At 36.0% G+C, this 20,356-nt stretch overlaps 1 protein-coding gene across 10 annotated transcripts in view; it reads right to left on the reverse strand.

Annotated features, from left to right (window-relative positions):
• The window catches only part of Stxbp5l (syntaxin binding protein 5 like), a 250,942-nt gene that overhangs the window by 13,636 nt on the left and 216,950 nt on the right, over window positions 1-20,356 (reverse strand). For 7 of the 10 annotated variants that reach the window (XM_036203309.1, XM_036203307.1, XM_036203308.1 and 4 more), the window contains 4 exons: window positions 11,063-11,233; window positions 8,633-8,872; window positions 3,484-3,844; window positions 82-247 (listed from right to left, as the gene is read on the reverse strand). In XM_036203309.1, coding sequence (XP_036059202.1) covers window positions 82-247; window positions 3,484-3,844; window positions 8,633-8,872; window positions 11,063-11,233 — 938 coding nt within the window. The remainder of the gene's footprint in view (window positions 1-81; window positions 248-3,483; window positions 3,845-8,632; window positions 8,873-11,062; window positions 11,234-20,356) is intronic. The other 3 variants (XM_036203312.1, XM_036203311.1, XM_036203310.1) reach the window with 1 other exon arrangement.

Here is a 20,356-nt window from a genome sequence, read left to right on the forward strand (position 1 = left end):
GCTAGTTTTCCCTCCCTCCTCTGTTCCTAGCTCCTCCCTAAATCCCACATCTATATATTTTTATGAAGGAACTTTACCTACCTGAATATTATCACACATTTCTTGGCTATATGTTAACCGTTGAATTTCAGTAGGAGAGACGAGGTATAATGCCTGGCCTTCATTAGTAAAACAAAATGTCCGTGCTATCCTCATGTCTGTCAGTGGCAAATAATTTACATCCAACATAGGGCGAAGACTAGGTAAGCTGAATAGAAAAAAATTAGTAAATCTACATTTCATATTTACATTGATATAAACATTTTTAATAAAAAACTTTTATGTCATTTTATGTTGTTTTCTTTATATTTTCTTCAAAGATTAGTAATAGACTCTGATATATAATCAGATGTACACACACAAACATGAGCACAGATCTATCTTAGCTCAAATAAATGCTTTTGCAAATGTCCTTAAAGAATAAATGTAGAGGCCCATGTCTCTCTCTAAGCACAATTCCTTAGCCTTTGAGCTTAGGTACCAACAGAGGCATGTGTGGGGTCAGTCTAGTGTTCCTGGGCATGGAACGCTTTGTTCTCCATTCCTTAGTCACTCTTCACAGGAAGTGAACTCTTCCTGTCTCTTGGGCATGTGTATTGAACATGACTAGTAAACAAACACGGCCAAAGCTTAAGGAAGTGAGTATATAGTAAGTAACAGATTAGCATTTATATATGAGAAAGACTACCTCTGTAGTACCTTCCTAACCTAATCCTTCAGCTATAATTTTGATAAGATAGTTCTAAGAATATCCTTTTGGATACTGTCGTAAGAGACAATTTATAAACCACTATTGAAAAAACAATTTCACAGCTTTTTTCATCATTCCTTGAACATCAAGGGCAGAGAGAACTTCTTCGGTTTAATCCTCAGACTTGGGGAACTATTCTAATTCTTTGTGTATACTGGTTTTAATTTATCCTGGAATACAGAGAGCATCCCAAAAGGTACCATTTTTCTTTAAAAAATGTTTGTAACTACATTCTGAGACCCAAAATTTTACTATATAATATGGGGACTGAAATCTATATTTTTGGAATAAGTATTTATTAATATTCCAGCACCATGCTGCCTGGTATTTTAGCCACCAACTAGTCATATGACTACTGAGCAGATAGATGACCCTTGGATAGTCAGAACTGAGGTATGCTGAAAGTGCAAATTGCACACTGGATTTCAAAGACAGTAATAAAAAATATTGGAAATATGAAAGATATAGTAATGGCTGAATATAAATTTTGAGTAACAAGCTTAGTGGAGGGAAGGACATCACACACACACACACACACACACACACACACACACACACCCATAAATTCAGGACCCCCATAATTTAAGCATGTTTATCGGTTAAATAATTTACAAACAAGATGGAGTGATCTTCATTGGAAATTTCTGAAAACAGTTTGAGAAAGAATCAGAAATATACAAGAATAAGCAAGCCCTGATTGCCTTTTCCCCCAAAGTGTCTCCTCACTAACTATAGATCTCTCCATGTCTTCCCAGTTAGAAATAATGAAACAAAATACCACGACAGTTTGGTCTTACTCTTGAGCAACTTTCTACTTCTCCTTTTTCTATTTACAGCATTTTCTAAAAGAATAACCTATAGTGGGGTCAGGGATCAGACAGTAAAGGTTTTTTAGGCTTTGGACCTGGAGCAGCTCCTGTGCAATTGTTCAGTTCTGCTTTGCAGTATAAAAGCAGCCATTGTCAACATACATGTGATGGGTGTGGCTGTGCTACAACATACCTTTCTTTTCAAACATTTGAATTCATACAATTTCCACCAACCATATTCGCTGACTTTTTCAACCATTTAAATCCTGGCTTTCAGGATGTACAAAATCAGGGACTGATTTTGTCAACATTGGCCAACCTTGTACCGCACTACCTTCTATTCTTGCCTTCCTGACAGTTAGCTCTGGCCTTCACCATGCACCTAACACTTGCCTTCTTAAAGGGTTTCACACAGTCCAGGCTGGCCTCCAACTCACTATGTAGCAAAGGATTATCTTGAATTTGGGAAACTCCTGCCTTCACTGCTGGAATTCTAAGCATCTCCAGCATGACCAGTTTATGGTTTTGTTCCTGGTATCCCAATTCTTTGACGTTTCTGCTCTATTTGCTCCTCTTTTGTTGGGATACTTCTTTTTATTGCAGAAGGTTGTGCTGTTCTGGTCCGTTTCTTATCTCTCTGATGACTTCACAACCTCCTTCTTTGGATACATGTAGAGATTGGCTCCAAGCTTCTAGTCCTTGGGGCATCTACTTTTCATTTCTTTTTGTCTTTTTTTTTTTTTTTTTTCCAGAGCTGAGGATCGAACCCAGGGCCTTGCTCTTGCCAGGCAAGTGCTCTATCACTGAGCTAAATCTCCAACCCCATCCTTTTCATTTCTTTATACAGGATCTTTTGATGACTTTGTTTGCTGTTATCAGTTTTCTAGATGATGCTCAAGTCTGCATTTTCCTAAGAGATCAGACCTTAAATTGCTATTAAGCTTCAGCTGGATGGCTTGGGGGACCTCAAATATCCCACCTGTTTTTAATCCATTCTCAAACTCCTTATTCTTGGTCTTTTCCAATTCCCCTCACATGCTACTAACTTTATCTCCTTTTCATGTCTAGTGTAACATTTTACTGTTCAAATTATTTTAGAACAAAGTGAGACATTGACAAGAATGACAATCACTTCTATAGTGTATTAAACAGATTTCATTTTCTTGAAGCTTATTCATCCAATGACTACTACCATAGCATTGTTGAATCCATAAACTCATTAGGTAATATTTTGTGTTTCATAAGTTTTATATAATTTCACTGAGTAGAATGAACTTTCTAAGCATATATCTTATTTTTAATGTGTCTGATGGTTTTTAGTGTACTGCTCAGTGCTGATTTCACTTTTTCCTATGCTGTATGCCTTCAGACAAATTATTTTACTTTCTAATATGTAAATTGGAGAATGAAAATAATACTTGCCAATGTCCTTAAAAAGCTATGAGAATCAAGCGGAATTCTGTGTGTAAAGTTCTTATGTAATAGTGAAAGCAAGAGATAATTTTATTTCTATATATCTTTTGAATCCAGTGCCTAATGTATTTCTAATAATTGCTTGTTAAATTAATATATGAATGATTGGGAATCATTCTTTCCTTGGATTATTTGATGTCAACTATATAATATATATTTATATATTATGTCATATATATCTATATATATTATTGGTAAGTATTTTTTGAGGAAACAAAACCAAAAGCAGAATCAGCCCTCTTCACACCCAAGCCACAAACCTCTCTTCATGTTGTTGAACAACAGAATATTCACAAACATAGTGAAACATCATATCAGACTGCTTCTCCTCAACAGTACGAATATAATTTTCATCACTATACCTTGCTAGCATTGTTATGATTACCAGTCAACAATAACTTTGTCAAGTACCTCATTATCATGATATGCCCATTTGCACAAAAGCAGGCCAAGCAGGCACTGTTACACATGCCCACCACCTCTGCTTGCAATATGAAAGAGGTCTCTGTGATGTTGTGAACATAAAGGCAGGTCTGGGACGGCAGTGAGAAGACTTTGGCTTGTTTTTCTGAGCAGATTATTGTATACTGATGATCGCCTGTTTCTTGGGATGAAGTGGAGTAGTTCATAACCAATTTTCTTTTCCATGTCTTTTCATTTTCATCTGTGTTGTTTGGATCCCTCCATACTTCATAGGGAGGCTGCATTAAATTGCCAGTTCTGTCCATGCAGGAAAATGTTAGCACAGCTCCTTTCAATGAGAGGAATGTACCTATAAAAACAATTCACATCACTCACATGTGAGGTCCTTTATAAAGCAGCTATTTATTATTCATCGATGGGAAATAATCATTTTACATCATGATAATTTATATGAATAGTTTTATAATATTGTAACAATATACACAGATCTGTATGTTTGTGAGTTAATCTGCTGTAACAACTTGGGATTAATAAAATTTTAGGTCAGCTACAGCTGATAGTTTCTACTACAGCAATTCGGCATAATATTAGAACTGAGGAACAAATAAATACAATGTGATCAATTACAAAGTGTGGTGATTAGGGGTTCAACAAACTCAGCTTCAAATCTAATCTTCTCTCTAACTTGCTTGAATCATGTTATTTATTGTCTCTGGGATTTTTTTTTAATTGTTAACAAAGAAACTGCAACATATTAATACATGACCAGGACACACAATAGTCCATTTGTTTAGATTAGTATCACATAGAGACTTGCTTCAAATGCAAAAGCCAGATTATCTTAGACTTACTAAACCAGAGTATCTGGCATGGGCTCCTTTGAGCCATATCACAGCAATACTTTCAAATGATTCTGATATAAACAAAAGTGACAGTGTAGAAGAGACACATAGTATGTATGTGCTTTCCAACTCTCCAGTTCAATGACTGAATGCACCTTAAACTTCCATATTACTGGTAAGAATTTGTTTCTAAGGACTAACAAGATTATCTATGTGAAAAAATTCTTAAGAAAAGGAAAGTGAGGTTTTATTTTTATAGTACCCTTTTTAGTTACTGAGTCAACCTCCTTACTAGTTCTGGGCTTTCTACTGACTGTTCAGACTTTCTATTGACTCAAACTTTGGTGCACTGTGTATTTCCAATGTTGTATTCATTTCCTTTAAGGTATCCAGTTTGTTGGAATACCAGGGTAACACAACCATGACAAGGTACAACCTCACATCTGTTAAGATAACCACTCTAAAATCATCAAAAGGTATCAATGATAGCATGGTGTGAAGAAACGAAAACATACACTGTTGGCATACCCATACTTGTGGAGTGTAATGGACATGTGTCCAAGAATGGAGTCCTGTGAGAATTCTGAGTGCTTGTGAGAAAACTCCAGGAAAACAAGACAAGAGTCAAGTCATGTGACCTCAGTTTCTTCAAAACATGGAATTGTTCTTGGAATGTATGTTTTGCCTCTCCTGAGTGTAGCAGACAGGAGTGAGTTTATTTCAGATTATTTATTACAGCTGGCTATTGTTATTTGTTTATATGTCTCTATGGAAAAACATGTTTTTGCCATGTATAGTTCATCCTTGTGATTGCATACAGCTTGAACTCATGAGAACTTTACTCAGGTGACCTCACTTTAACCCTCAGGGTATAAAGTGTCTGATGCTCTGAATAAAGTTGGCTATTGCATGAGACTTGAGTCTGCCTCGGTTTTAGGCTTCATTCTCCCAGGTTCCACTGCCAATTAGAGCAGTAAACAGACATGAAAAGGGTGTGGAGATTTTCCCAAACAAATTAAAAATGGAACTAGCATATAATCAAGCAATACAGCTTTGGGGTTGTATCCCAGGACTGTGAGAACATGCATATTCCTATGCAGTGCTATTCACACTAGTGAAGATGTGGAAATAACCTAAATCTTCAGCAGATGAATGGATAAAAATGTGATATATAGATGTAATTGCAACATTGTTCAATCTTTTTATATTTTTTTTAAAGATTAATTTATTTATTATGTATACAGTGTTCTGTTTGCATGTATCCCTGCAGGCCAGAAAAGGGAGCCAGATCTCATTACAGATGGTTGTGAGCCACCATATGGGTGCTGGGAATTGAACTCAGGACCTCTGGAAGAACAGCCAATGTTCTTTATCTCTGAGCCATCTGTCCAGCCCCATTGTTCAGTCTTTAAAGAAAGCAGCTCTCTAATGTTCAAAGACATTGATGAACCGTATGGGTATTACATTTAGTGAAATAAGCCAGTCACAAAAGGACAAATACTGCATGATTTTTACTAATATGAAGCATTTAAAACAGTTAAACTCATATGTGCTAAGAATAAACTGGTGGTATCCATGATTGGGAGGAAGGATAAGGATGAGTTGCTAATAAACCAATACAACATGTAAATGATGTAAGATACGTTGTAGAGATATGCTGTACAGTACTATATTATAGATAATAATACCATGGGGGTTTCCATAACTTGAACGGGGTCAGTGGATACAGAACAGACACTGGATATGGCAAATAGATGAGAACCAGAAAAACAATCACAGAGTCAATCAATGAGCTGTGAGGAGGAAAAGTACAGTTTCCAGTCTCAGTTAGAACTTTTTGTCATCTTTTTTGCTTATAAAATTCTACTCTTTTCCTTTTTTTCTGCTATAAATTTGGCTTCCAGTTACTCTTTTTCCCTTTCAATGGTGAATTATAAAGCAAACATGAACCTAGTATCAGAGTTTTCTTCTTTTTAATTAATGAATTCTGAAGGGCAATGTCATGTTTGCAGAAAATTGAGCAGATCATATATAGTGCCCATATATCTCATCCTTCATTTCTCTTATCATTAACATCTTGTATTAATAGGCTATATTTGTTATAAATGATTAACCAATGTTGGCACATAAAGGATAGCTAATATTCTAAAATAATAGTAGGATACCAACTTGGAAAATTAGAGAAGACAGATTTCCTATTGGGTCACGTGTACTAGATAAGGAGAAATCTTGCAAACCAGATGCCAAAAGTCCTACTAAAGTTATTTTTATTTTGCCATCATTTTATAGTTTGCTCAAGAATAGCAGGATTTCTCTATAAAGTTGAGAGATGGTATGTTAGCTCAGGAAATTATTTCTACTTAGAAAAGCATATCTGCAATAATTTCAGATCTGAACATTGTCTTCTAACTATGGCTTTAGGCTTATGTGACAGGGAAATTTGATTTAACCTCTGAACTTGGGAGGAATGCTGAAGAGGACAAAGGAGGACTTGTGCACACAGATAAGCACTGGAGAAGCCAGGAGAGTTAAACACACAGCTCACCTCTTCAAAGGAATGAGGTGCATAGGGGCTCTTCCTGGAATGCCAGGGATCACTTAGTTTTACAATGTGGCGATCCTTGCTGTCTGATGAGCTAGGTTCTGCCTGTATCTTCCAGAATTTTTGTTTTTACTTATTCCAGACCCTTTCCCCCTTAAACCTTGAGTATTACTTCCAGGCCCTAAAACCCATTCTAATGAGGGATGTCGCATATGCTTTATAACAATGTAAGCGACTTCTATGTTATCTTAGGGCCAAGCCAATCCTGACACCCACAGGCATTACCTTAGTCATTCCCTTATCTTGAGCACTGTCTCTAAGTCAATGAGAAACCATATGTACTTGGCAAAGAGCTTCAATGTAAACATGTCTTCAATTGTTGTGCACTTGGGGCTGAGTTAATTGTTATCTGAATACCTTTTTCCTAAAATTGTGTTTGCTAAAGTAAAATGATGACTAAATATGAATAAAACAATGCTCAAGTAAAATAATTTGGGCCAAAGCCTGGTCCAACATCGGTTATAATAGAATCGCGCCAAGTTTCATTCTTACCTCATCCTGATCATGTTTTCCCTGCCTGCTGTGAAGCCTTCAGGGGAACCCCCACAGAATGCCTGGCACGTATTGGATGACCAATACATGTAATGATTAAGTTAAAGAGCAGATTTAAATTGATACTTAATCATTCATTCTGACCTCACTGATTTGACTCTAACTTCAGCAGAATAAAAAAATGCATATTTTCTTAAAATTAGGAATGTAGTAAAAAGTATTTTTTTCTATGCCATATTGGCTTAAAATAAAGCATTTGTTCTTAGTAGTTTAGATACAAGGGGTTTCCTGAATTTGCCACACTCACAGAGCAGACTATTCTGCCTGCCATTTACCTATATATGTGCAACACAAGTTAATACAAAAACCCAACTCTCTCTAACCTGTCATGCTATATGGACTGTTTAAAAATAAAATATCTTACCCTGTGTATTCATAAAATTCTTTTTTAGCTTAATATACCTAAAACATTTATTTTATTAATGAAAGAGAATAAAATTAATGATTAGAATCTGTTAAAGATATTCAAAGGTATGTCAAGGGAAATCACACATACCTTTTTTTAAAAAGAAAGAAAAAAAGGCAATTCAGGTAGAGCAGAACATGCACCTAAGCTGAATTCTTGAGATTCTATCATGAAAGGAAAGAAAGACTTCAGATATCCACCTTAGGTAAGATTACTTCTACTTTAATGATTCTGACTTCTTTAAGAAGGATGTAAAAATACTCATAGGTTCTGGCTTGGCATAGAACTTTGAAAAAATGCTTCAAGTAATTAAAAATAAATCAAGCTATGAAGTAACATTTATCCTACCACCTTATTTATTTATTTATTATATATACAGAAGAGGGCACCAGATCTCATTACAGATGGTTGTGAGCCACCATGTGATTGCTGGGAATTGAACTCAGGACCTCTGGAAGATCAGTTGGTACTCTTAACCTCTGAGCCATCTCTCCAGCCCCTATTCCACCACTTTAAAGAAGCTGGATTCTCACTCAACTCTACTCTCACCCTGAAAACTGGTAAGTAACAGTATGGTAAGTATTAGAAGAATATTTGAGTTATGAATTCAAATTGTCCATATTACATGTGAGGCATATACTCTTCACCTTTGTCTGAAGTAATGCATATTATCAATTCTTAGTATCTGAAGTTGAGTAAGTAGCCACAAGGGAATGAGTGAATAAAAACTCTTACCGCTTGGCAACACCATCACTGGCTCCGTAAACCTCTGTTCGTCTGATGATGGTAGGTTCAGGGAGATGAGTAACACCATTCCCAGACTCGTTCCAACAAACAGACAAGGGGAAACAGTAGAGTCGTTCTTCCGTGAGAAGGATTCCATGAAGTATAAAGCTGTAACGGCTTCTTTGGAGTCTTTGTCAATACTGGAGATGCTAGAGCTCCTGGAGCGGTTATAGGAATTTTCTCTGGCTTCTACAAGCATTTAAAAAGCAAAATTAAGCATTTGTAAATCTATAAAACAAATCAAATTTCATACCTGAAAACCATAATAGGAGAGAAAGAAAAGTTGCATTCTTTGTTTACTGGCATGAAGGACATTTTATCCAGGGTACCAGCTCATTTTGAAGGAGGAGAATCTGACGTCTATATGTGCTATCTATCATAAATTTAGGCAGAGTTAAAACCAAAACTCCATCTCCTGAGTTCTAGCACACCATTTTTATTTTCTACATTTCCTGAAAGATCAGTTAAAATTCTAATCAGGGTGGAAATAAAACCTTAAATCTAAATAGTCAAGATCACAACATTTTCTGATATCACTTGATTGTTTTTCCTTCCCATCTTCTGAACATAGAAACATACTAATGATTCCCTGGCAATTCACACTTACCAGAAGTATCATGGTTACCCACATGAAAGGACCAATCTGGATCATAAACGTTCTGTGACAAACATACTGTACACCCTATGCAACCAAAGCTATAAAAATTGGAGTTTTAACTTCAGTACAAAACTATGAATGTGATTTATATAAACCTGTTTGAGCTACCTGCCTACCATCCAAATCCAGGTCTAACTTTGCCAAGCACAGAATAGACTGTGCCATTCCATTAATACTGGCTTTCCTGAGAAGGCTTCAGCCTGCTTAGAAAAGAAACAACAGCAGCACGGTTTGGGGAGCTCTTGCTTTCTCAACACCTGCACATGGGCACCTCCAAGCATCAGTTCATCTGTCTGTGAAACAGTAACACACGGGCTGGAATTACTCGAGTACAGGCTCCTAGTGTCTCTTTCTACTGTCTTCACTCACTTTTTCCCCTTGATAGATCTGAGTGTGTCTTGAAATTTTCATAGATGAAATATGAGGTCTTCAAAATATAGTTAGAAGGAACAGAATGCAATATTTCTATTTTACATCCTTACCAAATTCATAAAAAATAGCTTACAAAATTTAGAGTTAAGACAGAAGTTAGATTATCATCTGCATACTATACAAATTTAAAGACAGTATTGTCACTAAACTGTTTTCTACCACAAACTAGAGGCAGAAATATGTACAACTCAAAAATCTGCAGCATTCATTCCAGTGATTTAGAACTCTTACATGTTGCTCCTATTGCAACGTTTGTAGTTGATCTACGTCTCCAAAACTTCACCCATGATTTATTATCATTCAACACTGATACTCACAAATACCTATTAGAAATATAATGTAGTTATTTCCATGTCTACTGGACCAGATTTAGTATGGCACAGTGTTAAACAACAACTGAGTAGTGAATTCATTAAAAACATTTTTGGAGAATAATAAATTGTTGTTTGAAAATTTAAAGGAAAGTATAGAGTTACTATAGCCAAATCTTTCTATTATTTGCCCCTTCTCCTAGAATCTTTATTACCAAGAGAATAAAAGCAAACTTACAAGGTTCTGTTCCCTTTCCTTCTCTAAACATTCTTGACTTTTCCCTCTTTCATTTGACTCTCTATCCTCATACTTACTTTATAAATAAGGAAACAATCCTTCCTTTAACAATTTACAAACATTATAAACTATTTATTTATGTATTTATTATTTATTTATTTTTGTGGCACTGGGGATATATGCTGGACCTCACGCAGACTGGGTAAGTGCTCAGCCACTGAATTATATCCCCAGACCCTTTCATACTTTATTCTTTGAGACAGGGTCTTGGTAAATGATCCAGACTGGCCTTGAGCCCCCACTGTAACCCAGGCATGTCTTCAAGTTGCAATCCTCCTGCCTCAGCCTCCCCAGCAGCTGGGATTACAGGCCTGAGCCACCAGACCCGGCTAAGATCCTAAACTTTAAAATTTAAAAATGTGTCTTTTTAAACTTGGTTATATTCATTTGACAGTAGAGGGAATTAAGGTTGCAGTTACAGATTATTTCCTCTTGTACAGCCTAGCTATAGTGGAATAATTTTTTTCTTTGTTTAGAGATAAGGAAGGAGGTGGAGTGGGGAATAGAATTGGAGTTATGGCCACAGCCCAACAGGATCTCAGTTTTTCAATGTCATATAGTTTTTTGGTTTTTTTTAAATCATCTTTTAAATGTAACTGCCATTTCTTTTCTCCCGCACCTGTTACCATGATAAAGCAAGTTTTTAACTGTACTCACAAAAGTTGACATGTGTATCCTACCTTCAGTTGTAACTGGTAAAGAAATCTCCATGCAAGCAGCTGACTGTGCCTTTCTAAATGGTGGTCTTCCAGGACCCCAGCGATTTACTTTTGAAACGTCAGCACTGGAAAGACGTTTTCCAGAACTGCAACTCTGAGAGGTTGGACTTGTGCAGTGTCCATTTACATGGTCTGTACCAAGAGGAAGAAGGCAGAATAAATATCATAATTAACTCTTCAGATGAGGAAATCCAAAGGCATAGGTTAAAAAATGGAGGAACAAGAATTCCTCTTCTTCCAACCCATTTGCATATGACTAGTTTCTTGTTATTTTAATATTTAGTTACAATTTCAGGTTATAAAAAAATCAAAAATACTTATAATGTATAGGACACACTTTCATAATTTAATTATCATGGCTTGAAATGTGATGTATATCCCTACTACGTGTTTATTCTGTTGTTGAACGGAAATATGAAATAAGTTTTAATATTGTATTTTTGTCACATTATTTGAACAGATCCAATTTACATAAGTTTTCGAAGTCTGTCATGTACTTGGAGTTTCAGATATAGAACAAGAGCATCATACTATGTATGCACTTGAGAACAGGACTTAAGGACACTGATTTGAAATCAGAATGCCTTCATGCAAATTCCAGTTCTGACACTAATTAGTTCTACCCTTCTGATGTCTTCATACTGTGATTTCTTCTGTAAATCTAGAATATTATTACCTATTTCATGAAGTTTCTGTAATTTTTTGGAATACATGTCCTACACAGAGGGCTGCAATGGACAAAGAATAAAATTATTACTCGTTTCAGAGCATAAAATTATTTATGTATAAAATGGTCATCTAATGTCTGTGAAAGTTAGGGTATCACTTTAAAAACTTGGGGCTAGAGTAGACCTTAATGGTAAGAGGCTTATTTAGCATGGGCAGATTTTCTTATTTTGCTTAAAGTTAATAAATTGCACTTGAAATATAATTCATAGTTCTGCAATATAAAGAATGCATTATGGAGCATTCTGCTCTGGCTATCCTTGAGGTAGAGCTACATGGAAATGCCTACAAGCAATGTTGAACATGTGGAGCTGATGATCCATTATAGCCTTTCTGTATTGCACAGTTTTAAAGCTAAAATTGTATATTTCCTGGGTCACATTGCAGCTACTTAAGGGTAGGAATTATTTCTCACCATTTTAGTGTACTAGAATTTTTTCTATTAATTTTTTAAATGAGAGTCAACATTTATCAATATTTAAATGGTGGACATTGTGTGTATATGTGTGTGTATTATCTCATTTAATTTTCAAATATCCTGTAAGATAATTTATTATTATGACATTATAAATGAGAAAAATGAACATAAAAGTAAGATTTCTCATCAGACAAGAATCTAAACTGATTTTTCAATTGATATACATGCGTAAACACCAGATTACAGAGTTAGTTAAGTATTTGGGAGTGATACTTTTGAAAATTTATGTAGTAGTGCTTGAAAAGCTGATGAAGTCCATTGAAATTTAGTCACCTTGGAATCAAAGCATTTTTCATCTTGAATAGAAATTCAGAAATCTCAGCTAAAAGGCAGAAGTTATCTTACAAAGAGCAGAACACTGAAGAGGAAGTCCAGAGTTCTGTTCCTCCTTCTCCATCATAAAAAGGAGAAACAAAAAGGGCAACAGTTGGCACCACCAACTCAGTGAGTTTCAGAAAATGGCAACTGCAAGCTCAGAGGTGGTGGCAGCGGCGCACGTCTTTAATCCCAGCACTAGGGAGGCAGAGGCAGGTGGATCTCTGTGAGTTCGAGGCCAGCCTGGTCTATAGAGTGAGATCCAGGAAAGGCTCCAAAGGCTACAGAGAGAAACCCTGTCTCAAACAAAAACAAAAACAAAGAAAGAAAGAAAATGGCAACTGCTTTAGATATATAATTTACAACAATATCCCCATCCTCATACAGCATCAGAAAAACCCTGCTCTCTCCACAGACATAGTACCTTGCTTTAGGGCCTATGGCTTATCCACCATGCCCAGCATATTTTCTCTTTTTTAATCCATGATAGATGGTCTACATAGATATAAGAGTTGATATGAAAGAGGAAAAAAATTAGACTTAGCTCAGACAGTCAACTTGGAAATCTATGTTAATAAAACAGTGCTAAATCAAAAGAAAAGCAAATCTAGCTATCGACAAAGTCATTCACTGACATATTGTTCACTACATAGGCTAACCCAGAACCAGTTTCTATCTGGTTTTGCTTGGCTTCTTTCACTCATCATGGTTAGTCAAGATTCTTTCTTGTTGTATGTATCAAGCAGTTATTTATTTTCATTTCCAAGGAATATTCCATTGTATGGGTATGCCACTATTTGTTTAATTATTTATCCTTTAATGAATATTTTGGATTTTCCCAGTTCTTAATTAATTGTCTTTTAAAGAGACTTTAAAAGTTAATATTTTGAACTTACCAGAATTACCATTTTTAGTCTTCTTCATTTTATGGATATGTTGAGATTCTCTTGGTATTGTTTTCCTTGTTCTGACATCTGGGTTTTTGAGTGTTGGATTCTTTCAGCGGTGTGTATGTGCGTGTGTGTGTGTGTGTGTGTGTGTGTGTGTGTGTGTGTGTTGCTCAGGCTGCCCTCAAGCTTGTGGTATTTTTGCTTTCCTTTCCAATTGTTGCCACCATACATGACTTTAGCTTTTCTATACTCAACTAAGCATTTATTTCACTTTCATTTTGAACAATATTTCTATTGGTTATAAAATTTTAGGTTGGATGAATGTTTTCCCTTCAGTAATTTGAACATACTTTTCTACTGCCTCCCAGCTTTCATTTTCTGTGGAAAAATCTGCTTTATTCCTGGTTTTGATATTTGACATATTAAAATGTCGTTTCCCACACCTCTGGCTAATTGGTTCTTAAGAATTTCAATTATGATACACTTTATACAATTTTCTCTATATTTCTCACGCTTGGGGTTCATTATGCCTCTTGAAACTATGGATTTTCATTGTTTATCAAATTAGGAAATTGTTCAGCAATATTTATTCAAACATTATTTAGGCCCCCTCATTCTTTTCTCTCTTTCTAGAATCCTTACAGCATAATCATTAGGTGGTACAGAGTTTCATTCTCAATAGTAAATTTTTGAGTTCATTAATGTTGTCCTTATGAGTGTCAATTCTTTTTAGTAAGGCCATGTAGTGCATTTATCATCTCAAAGAAAATATTTTTTATCTCTAAAAGTTTGACTTAGATCTTTTCATAATTTTATGTTTCTTTTTGACATCTCAGGACCTTTATCTCCCTCTGCAGTATATTTAAATAGAAGTTCACTAATTCTAGCCTACCTGTAATTTCTATTGATTTATATTTTCTTTTCTTTGTAGGTTCTAGACACTATTACATGCTAGTCTTTAAAAATTTTAGCCAGGCAGTGGTGACACACGCCTATAATCCCAGCATTTGGGAGGCAGAGGCAGGTGGATCTCTGTGAGTTTGAGGCCAGCCTGGTCTGCAAAGTGAGTTCCAGGACAGGTTCCAAAGCTACAGAGAAACCCTGTCTCGGGGAAAAAAAAATTCCAGTATTTAAAGACGCTTCAGACTTTTTCCAGGACACAGCAAAAATTTTTAGAAAGATATTTTTATTTTTATTTTAAAAGAATTCTATATCCATATTAACTTTTATAAAATGTTCAGAATAGCATATGGGTGAGTGAAGTGAATGCCAATGATATAAGGAATAGCTATTATATGACATAGCACCTGTAAAGCAGTATGGTGCTAGCTAAAAGAGAATTTGGATTAGTTGTGAAGGTAGATTGTAAATTTTAAGGAAACTAGTGAAAAGTAAAAAATGTAGTAAATTGAACCAGCAGCGTAAAAGAGTGAAAAGGGAAAATGGCTGATTCTCGCATTGCTCTCCTTGCCTCCCACCTCTAAGCTGTGCAGACTAGACAAAGAAGCTATCTCCTGTAGGGTAGGAGACAAAATTAAGCTGAGGCCTTAGATTTGAATCCTAGTCCCAGGTCTGAAATGGAGAAATCCAATACTGAGCAAAATATTGCTCAACCACAGAACCAGACAAAACTTGTAGACTGAACAACTAATACTGTAATAGAAAACGTGCCTATCTTCCTCTACCACCTTCCCCCAATTTGCAACACAGACTGGTAAGCAGGTCACCATCCATAGAGACAAAAGTAGCACAGGGCTTTGTTTACAACTGAGTGCCATGCTTGGTATGCAATTCAGTATCCGGTAGGAATAAAAGACCTGTAGGCACATTAGAGTTCACAAACCAAGCTTCTAGACAACCATAAGGCAAAGACTAATGGGACAAACTGCAATTTTACTCTGTCATTTCCAGCCTTAGAATGAACCAAGGACACACCCACCTTTCTCCTGAGACTGCAGACTAAACAGATATGAGACTCAGGTGTAATCCAGGTTAACATCAGTGTAAGTTGTCTTTGGGGCTGTGCTCCCCATCCCTAAACTGAGAGAACTCAGCTATTGGCAGGTGCTCATAAACACAGCTCTAACTGCCTTGGTATTGGGCAAACACCTATACTCCACTAGGAAAGACTTGTATTTCACTCTCTATCACTGCCAGGCAGGGCATGGTCTTGGTGGACCCCTGAGACTGTACAGGTTCTTATGATGATACTCTGTTCTGACTCATTTAGCATCAGGATAGATAGCTAATGGATTCTTTTCACATCATTATTTCAACCTCGGGCAGTATTGTATGGTAGAAGACTCCATTCACTGGTGTGTAGGGCAAGGTAATAATAGGGTTAAGACTGCCATTAAATTGGTGCTATACCAATAAAACAGAATTGTTAGCTGATTCTAACAGTTTTGTTCCTTAGTACTGTCTGCAAATTGGAATTTCTGAAATGACTCCAGGGCTAGAGGAAAATAAGCAGCCATTGTATGTCTGCTTTTCATTCCAGCCAGCAGCACCTGTGATTATTTGCAGTGATCTTTGCCCACAAATCTACCTCAGCAATGGGTGATATGTTGGTTAGTTTTCTGTTAACCGGACACAAGCCCTGGTCATCTAGGAAGAGGAAACTTCAACTGAGAAAATGCTGTGGGCATGCTATGGCACAGAAACCTGGTGTTGATCCATGTCTGGCAACTGAGCATAGCCAGGAAGAATCTGGAGTGCCTGACCTTAGACATTCATTGCATAGAGAAGTCTTTGGGCCTATCATGACTATGGAAACATTTGTTGGGCTAGATCGCTCTTCTTAGGTGAGGTGATTCTCTTATATTCTGACATTACACCAAGGTGTATTTGGGGACAAACCTTGGTGTTTGGGTTGGCCATGAAACTGAGGTAGTGACAGCAGACCAAGACCAGACTCCTGCCACATTTAAGCCCAGGTGCCATCCTGTCATGAAATAAGGCCCATGACGACAGGCATAGAGAAAATAAGCAGCCTGCCTAGAATTTCCTGAAAAACAGGAAGAAACAAAGCCATAAGAAAATGTCTGGAATAACTAATCCTTCAATGCTTAGACAAAAAATATCAAGAGGTTTTGGAAATCCATGATCTCAGTGAATAGGGTCCTAGAAACAGACCTGATACAAACTAGAATGGGAACACTTAGAGAATTAAAAATGGCTGTTTTAAAGGGACACAGTGAATTTGAAGAAAACACAGAGATTTGGGTCTGAATTATTTTCTATGGCCTCTGTACTTGAGGTAACCTTACTTGTGACACAGATTACTATACCTAAAGTTGAATAATCAACAACATAGCTTGGCCAAACGAAGTAAAGAGTATAGATAAAACAGACATCTAAGATGACTAAAATTTATGAGATTGACTACACAATTCCCCTTGTATTTATAGTTATTTGCATTTGATCAATTGTCTTTGTCATATTTAAATTTTGGTTAGAAAGGGAACTTTTAAAGAAGTTACTGTAGTGCTCTCTTTTATTAATAAAATATTGCTTAATTATTTTTAAAATTTCTTCTAATTGCACTACAGAACATTTTAGATACTAATTAAATCAAGAAACACCAGTACTTAAAGTAAGATGTTATTAGACGTTGATGCCTTAGTATAATTTGGAAATAGGAATTAACCCAAATCTTTGAGTATTTCAAACTAGAGTAAATGGAGTTAAAGTTTAATTAAAGGACCAGAATTTTTTTTTATCTAAATTATATTGAATAATGAGAATATATGTATATATTCCTAAAGACAATGAGAAAATTTAAGTCTTTCAGGTATTATTTTAAAGCAACTAGTCAAAACAAAAATATATGATCAATGAAAAGGCATTATATTTTATTTATAACTTCATTAAAACCAAGGCTAGTAGGTGTTTCTTTCTTTTTTTAAAGAAATATTTATTTATTTATTATGTATACAGTGTTCTGTCTGCATGTCTGCCTGCAGGCCAGAAGAGGGCACCAGATCTCATTACAGATGGTTGTGAGAGCCACCATGTGGTTGCTGGGAATTGAACTCAGGACCTCTGAAAAAGCAGCCAGTGCTCTTAACCGTTGACCCATCTCTCCAGCCCAGCTGTTTCTTAATGGCCTTTTCCAGCTAGTCTTCTTTCCTGAAGACTGCTGTCCTGCTCACTTCTCAGCTTCATCTACATGAGATCATAGGAATGAATTTCCTAGTTATAAGGGACCCTAATATCTAATAAATAATATGTGACCCCCACATGCATAAAATGTGGTACTTGGCCAACAGGAAGAACTGTGAATAATAATTTCTGAAAAGGAGCTGGATTTGGTTGTGAATGAAAATTCCTGAAAGAATCTTTGTCTATAGGGACTGATTGACTGATTAGAATTTCAGTACCATGGAGAGATTGGAATGCTTCAAGTCCAGAGGCTAAATTCTGGCTCTTCTTGCCCCCCACTCCTACCTCTGTCTGAACTAACATCTTGTAACAATAAATAAAAGCCTTTTAGAATCTACTGACTTAGCAGGCAATTAGCTTCTACCAAACCAAAAACTAAGAATGCCACCAGCATATTGAGCCTTTAGAAAAGTACATCTCACCTCAATGTATCTGCCTCTCTGATGTACCCACAAATATACTTCAAACTTGCTTTGATTTACAACTTTCTCTGTTCTGTAAAACTATAAATACCCCATGAAATTGCTTCCATGTTTGAACATGGAATTTAGGGTAACCTAGATCTGTGTTCCGAGGCTATGGTTAGTCAAAATGGCTCTAGAATAAACTATCTCTTTTTCCTTTAGAAAGGAAGGAAGGAAGAAAGGAAGGAAGGAAGGAAGGAAGGAAGGAGGGAGGGAGGGAGAAAGGGAGGGAGGGAGAGAGGGAGGGAGGGACTAGATTAAAAACAAGACCCTCTTCTGTGTTGACTGCAAGAAATACATCTCATTGCAAAGGAAACAAAGACTTAGAGTAAAAGAATGGAAAAAGAAACCAAGATAATGGAAACAGAAAGCTAGCAAATGCAGCAATTTCAATTTCTAAAAAAATGGCTCCAAATAAAAACTAATTAGAAGAGATACAGAAAGTCGCTACATATTATAATTACGAATATATATGCCCTGAACACTCAATTTCATCAAAGTAAGTACTACTGGGTATGCTGGTTGACCTTCATACAGTAATACTGGATAGCTGTAATACCACACTTGCAACCAATGCACAGGTTATCCAAACTGAAACAAATTAATAAAGAAAAATAAGAGACCAATAACATTTAGTGAAAATGGACTTAGCATGCATTTGCAGAAGATTCCATCCACATCTTGCAGACTATGCATTCTTGTCAGTGGCCCATGGCAGTTTTTTCTTAAATAGATTATATTGTAGTTCACAATGCAAGTCTTAGTACATGCAATAAAGCTGAAATAATTTCTTGTTTCCTATCTGACAAATAACCTTAAACTAGAAGTTAAGAGTAAGATAAGCTATAGAATATATACAAAGTTGTGAGGAATTGAGCTACTATCAAAAGGTGACCTGATCATCAAAGCAATCATGAAAGAAAGAAAAAATTTCTGGAATTGAATGAAAATAAAAGCACAATATAACAAAACTTGTGGAATACAATCAACGTGGTATTTTATAATGGTAAAAGCTTGCATTAAAAAATAAAAGCCAGGGTTGGTGATTTAGCTCAGTGGTAGAGCGCTTGGCTGGCAAGCACAAGGCCCTGGGTTCAATCCTCAGCTCCGGCAAAAAAAAAAAAAAAAAAAAAAAAAAAAAAAAAAAAAAAGCCTAGTTGCATCACAAATAAATAACTTAATGATGTACTTCTTAATGATAACCAAGAAAGGCCAAACCCAAAATAGTAGATGGAAAGAAAGAATGAAGATCAAGACTGAATTTCAATGACATAAGGAGTTTGTTCTTCAAAATGCTAAGTAAGATTGACAAACCATTAGCCATACTACCTAAAGGTTAGAAGACCCAGATAATGAAATTGAAATACAAATTGAGACATTACAACAGATTCCACACAGGATTATTAGGGAATATTTGGAAACTCCATATTATGATAAGCTAGATAAATTTTTAGATACATATGACCAACCAAAATTAGAATAAAATGATATAAACAATCTAACAGATCTGTAATCAATAACAAGAGTTAGAGGAGATAACTGAATATTGTATTCTTAACTACAACTATTTTCTATAATAAACTGCGTACAATGAAGTGTTAATCTAGAAGAGAAAAAAACAATAAAAGGAAGTAAATAAATTAAAGAATTTAAATAGATGGCTGCTTTTAAAATTGAGCACTTTAATCAGTCACATTCAAACAAAATAAATTTCAAATGGTATCTGCACAGTATATATCTATGTCTTTGCAGCTGGCTTTCCTACTATCATATAGAACAGAGGTGTGAGCAGTAGAAATTCTTGTGTTGTGTCATAGAGCTCCAGTTAGATTTACATTCTTTGAAGAGCTTGGATGTAGGGCTTGAACTCTGAGGTATCATGGCTTAGACTGTGGCTCCTTTGATTGTCATGATAGGAAAAAGAAGCAGCTATTCTTGCCTACCTTATGTCTTAAGTGTGGTACCCTTGTCAATCTTGTGGAATTTTCCCATGGCTCATATGCTGTGCTTGGAGCTCTGCTTTGGAATGCCTCTTCTGGAGATAACTGTAAAGCTGATGGTCAATAGTTCCAACAATGGAACTATTCTCTGAACCAGATGATTCACTTCCAAAGTAGCAAGAATCATTTTAAGTTTACATCTGCATGCTGTTGGAGCTATTGAGTGTGGACAGGTATGCATACAGTTTACACAAAAGAGAGAACTCACATCTGACAAA

The sequence above is a fragment of the Onychomys torridus genome, chromosome 12 (assembly GCF_903995425.1).
Source record: "Onychomys torridus chromosome 12, mOncTor1.1, whole genome shotgun sequence".
NCBI classification, from domain to species: Eukaryota; Metazoa; Chordata; class Mammalia; order Rodentia; family Cricetidae; genus Onychomys; species Onychomys torridus.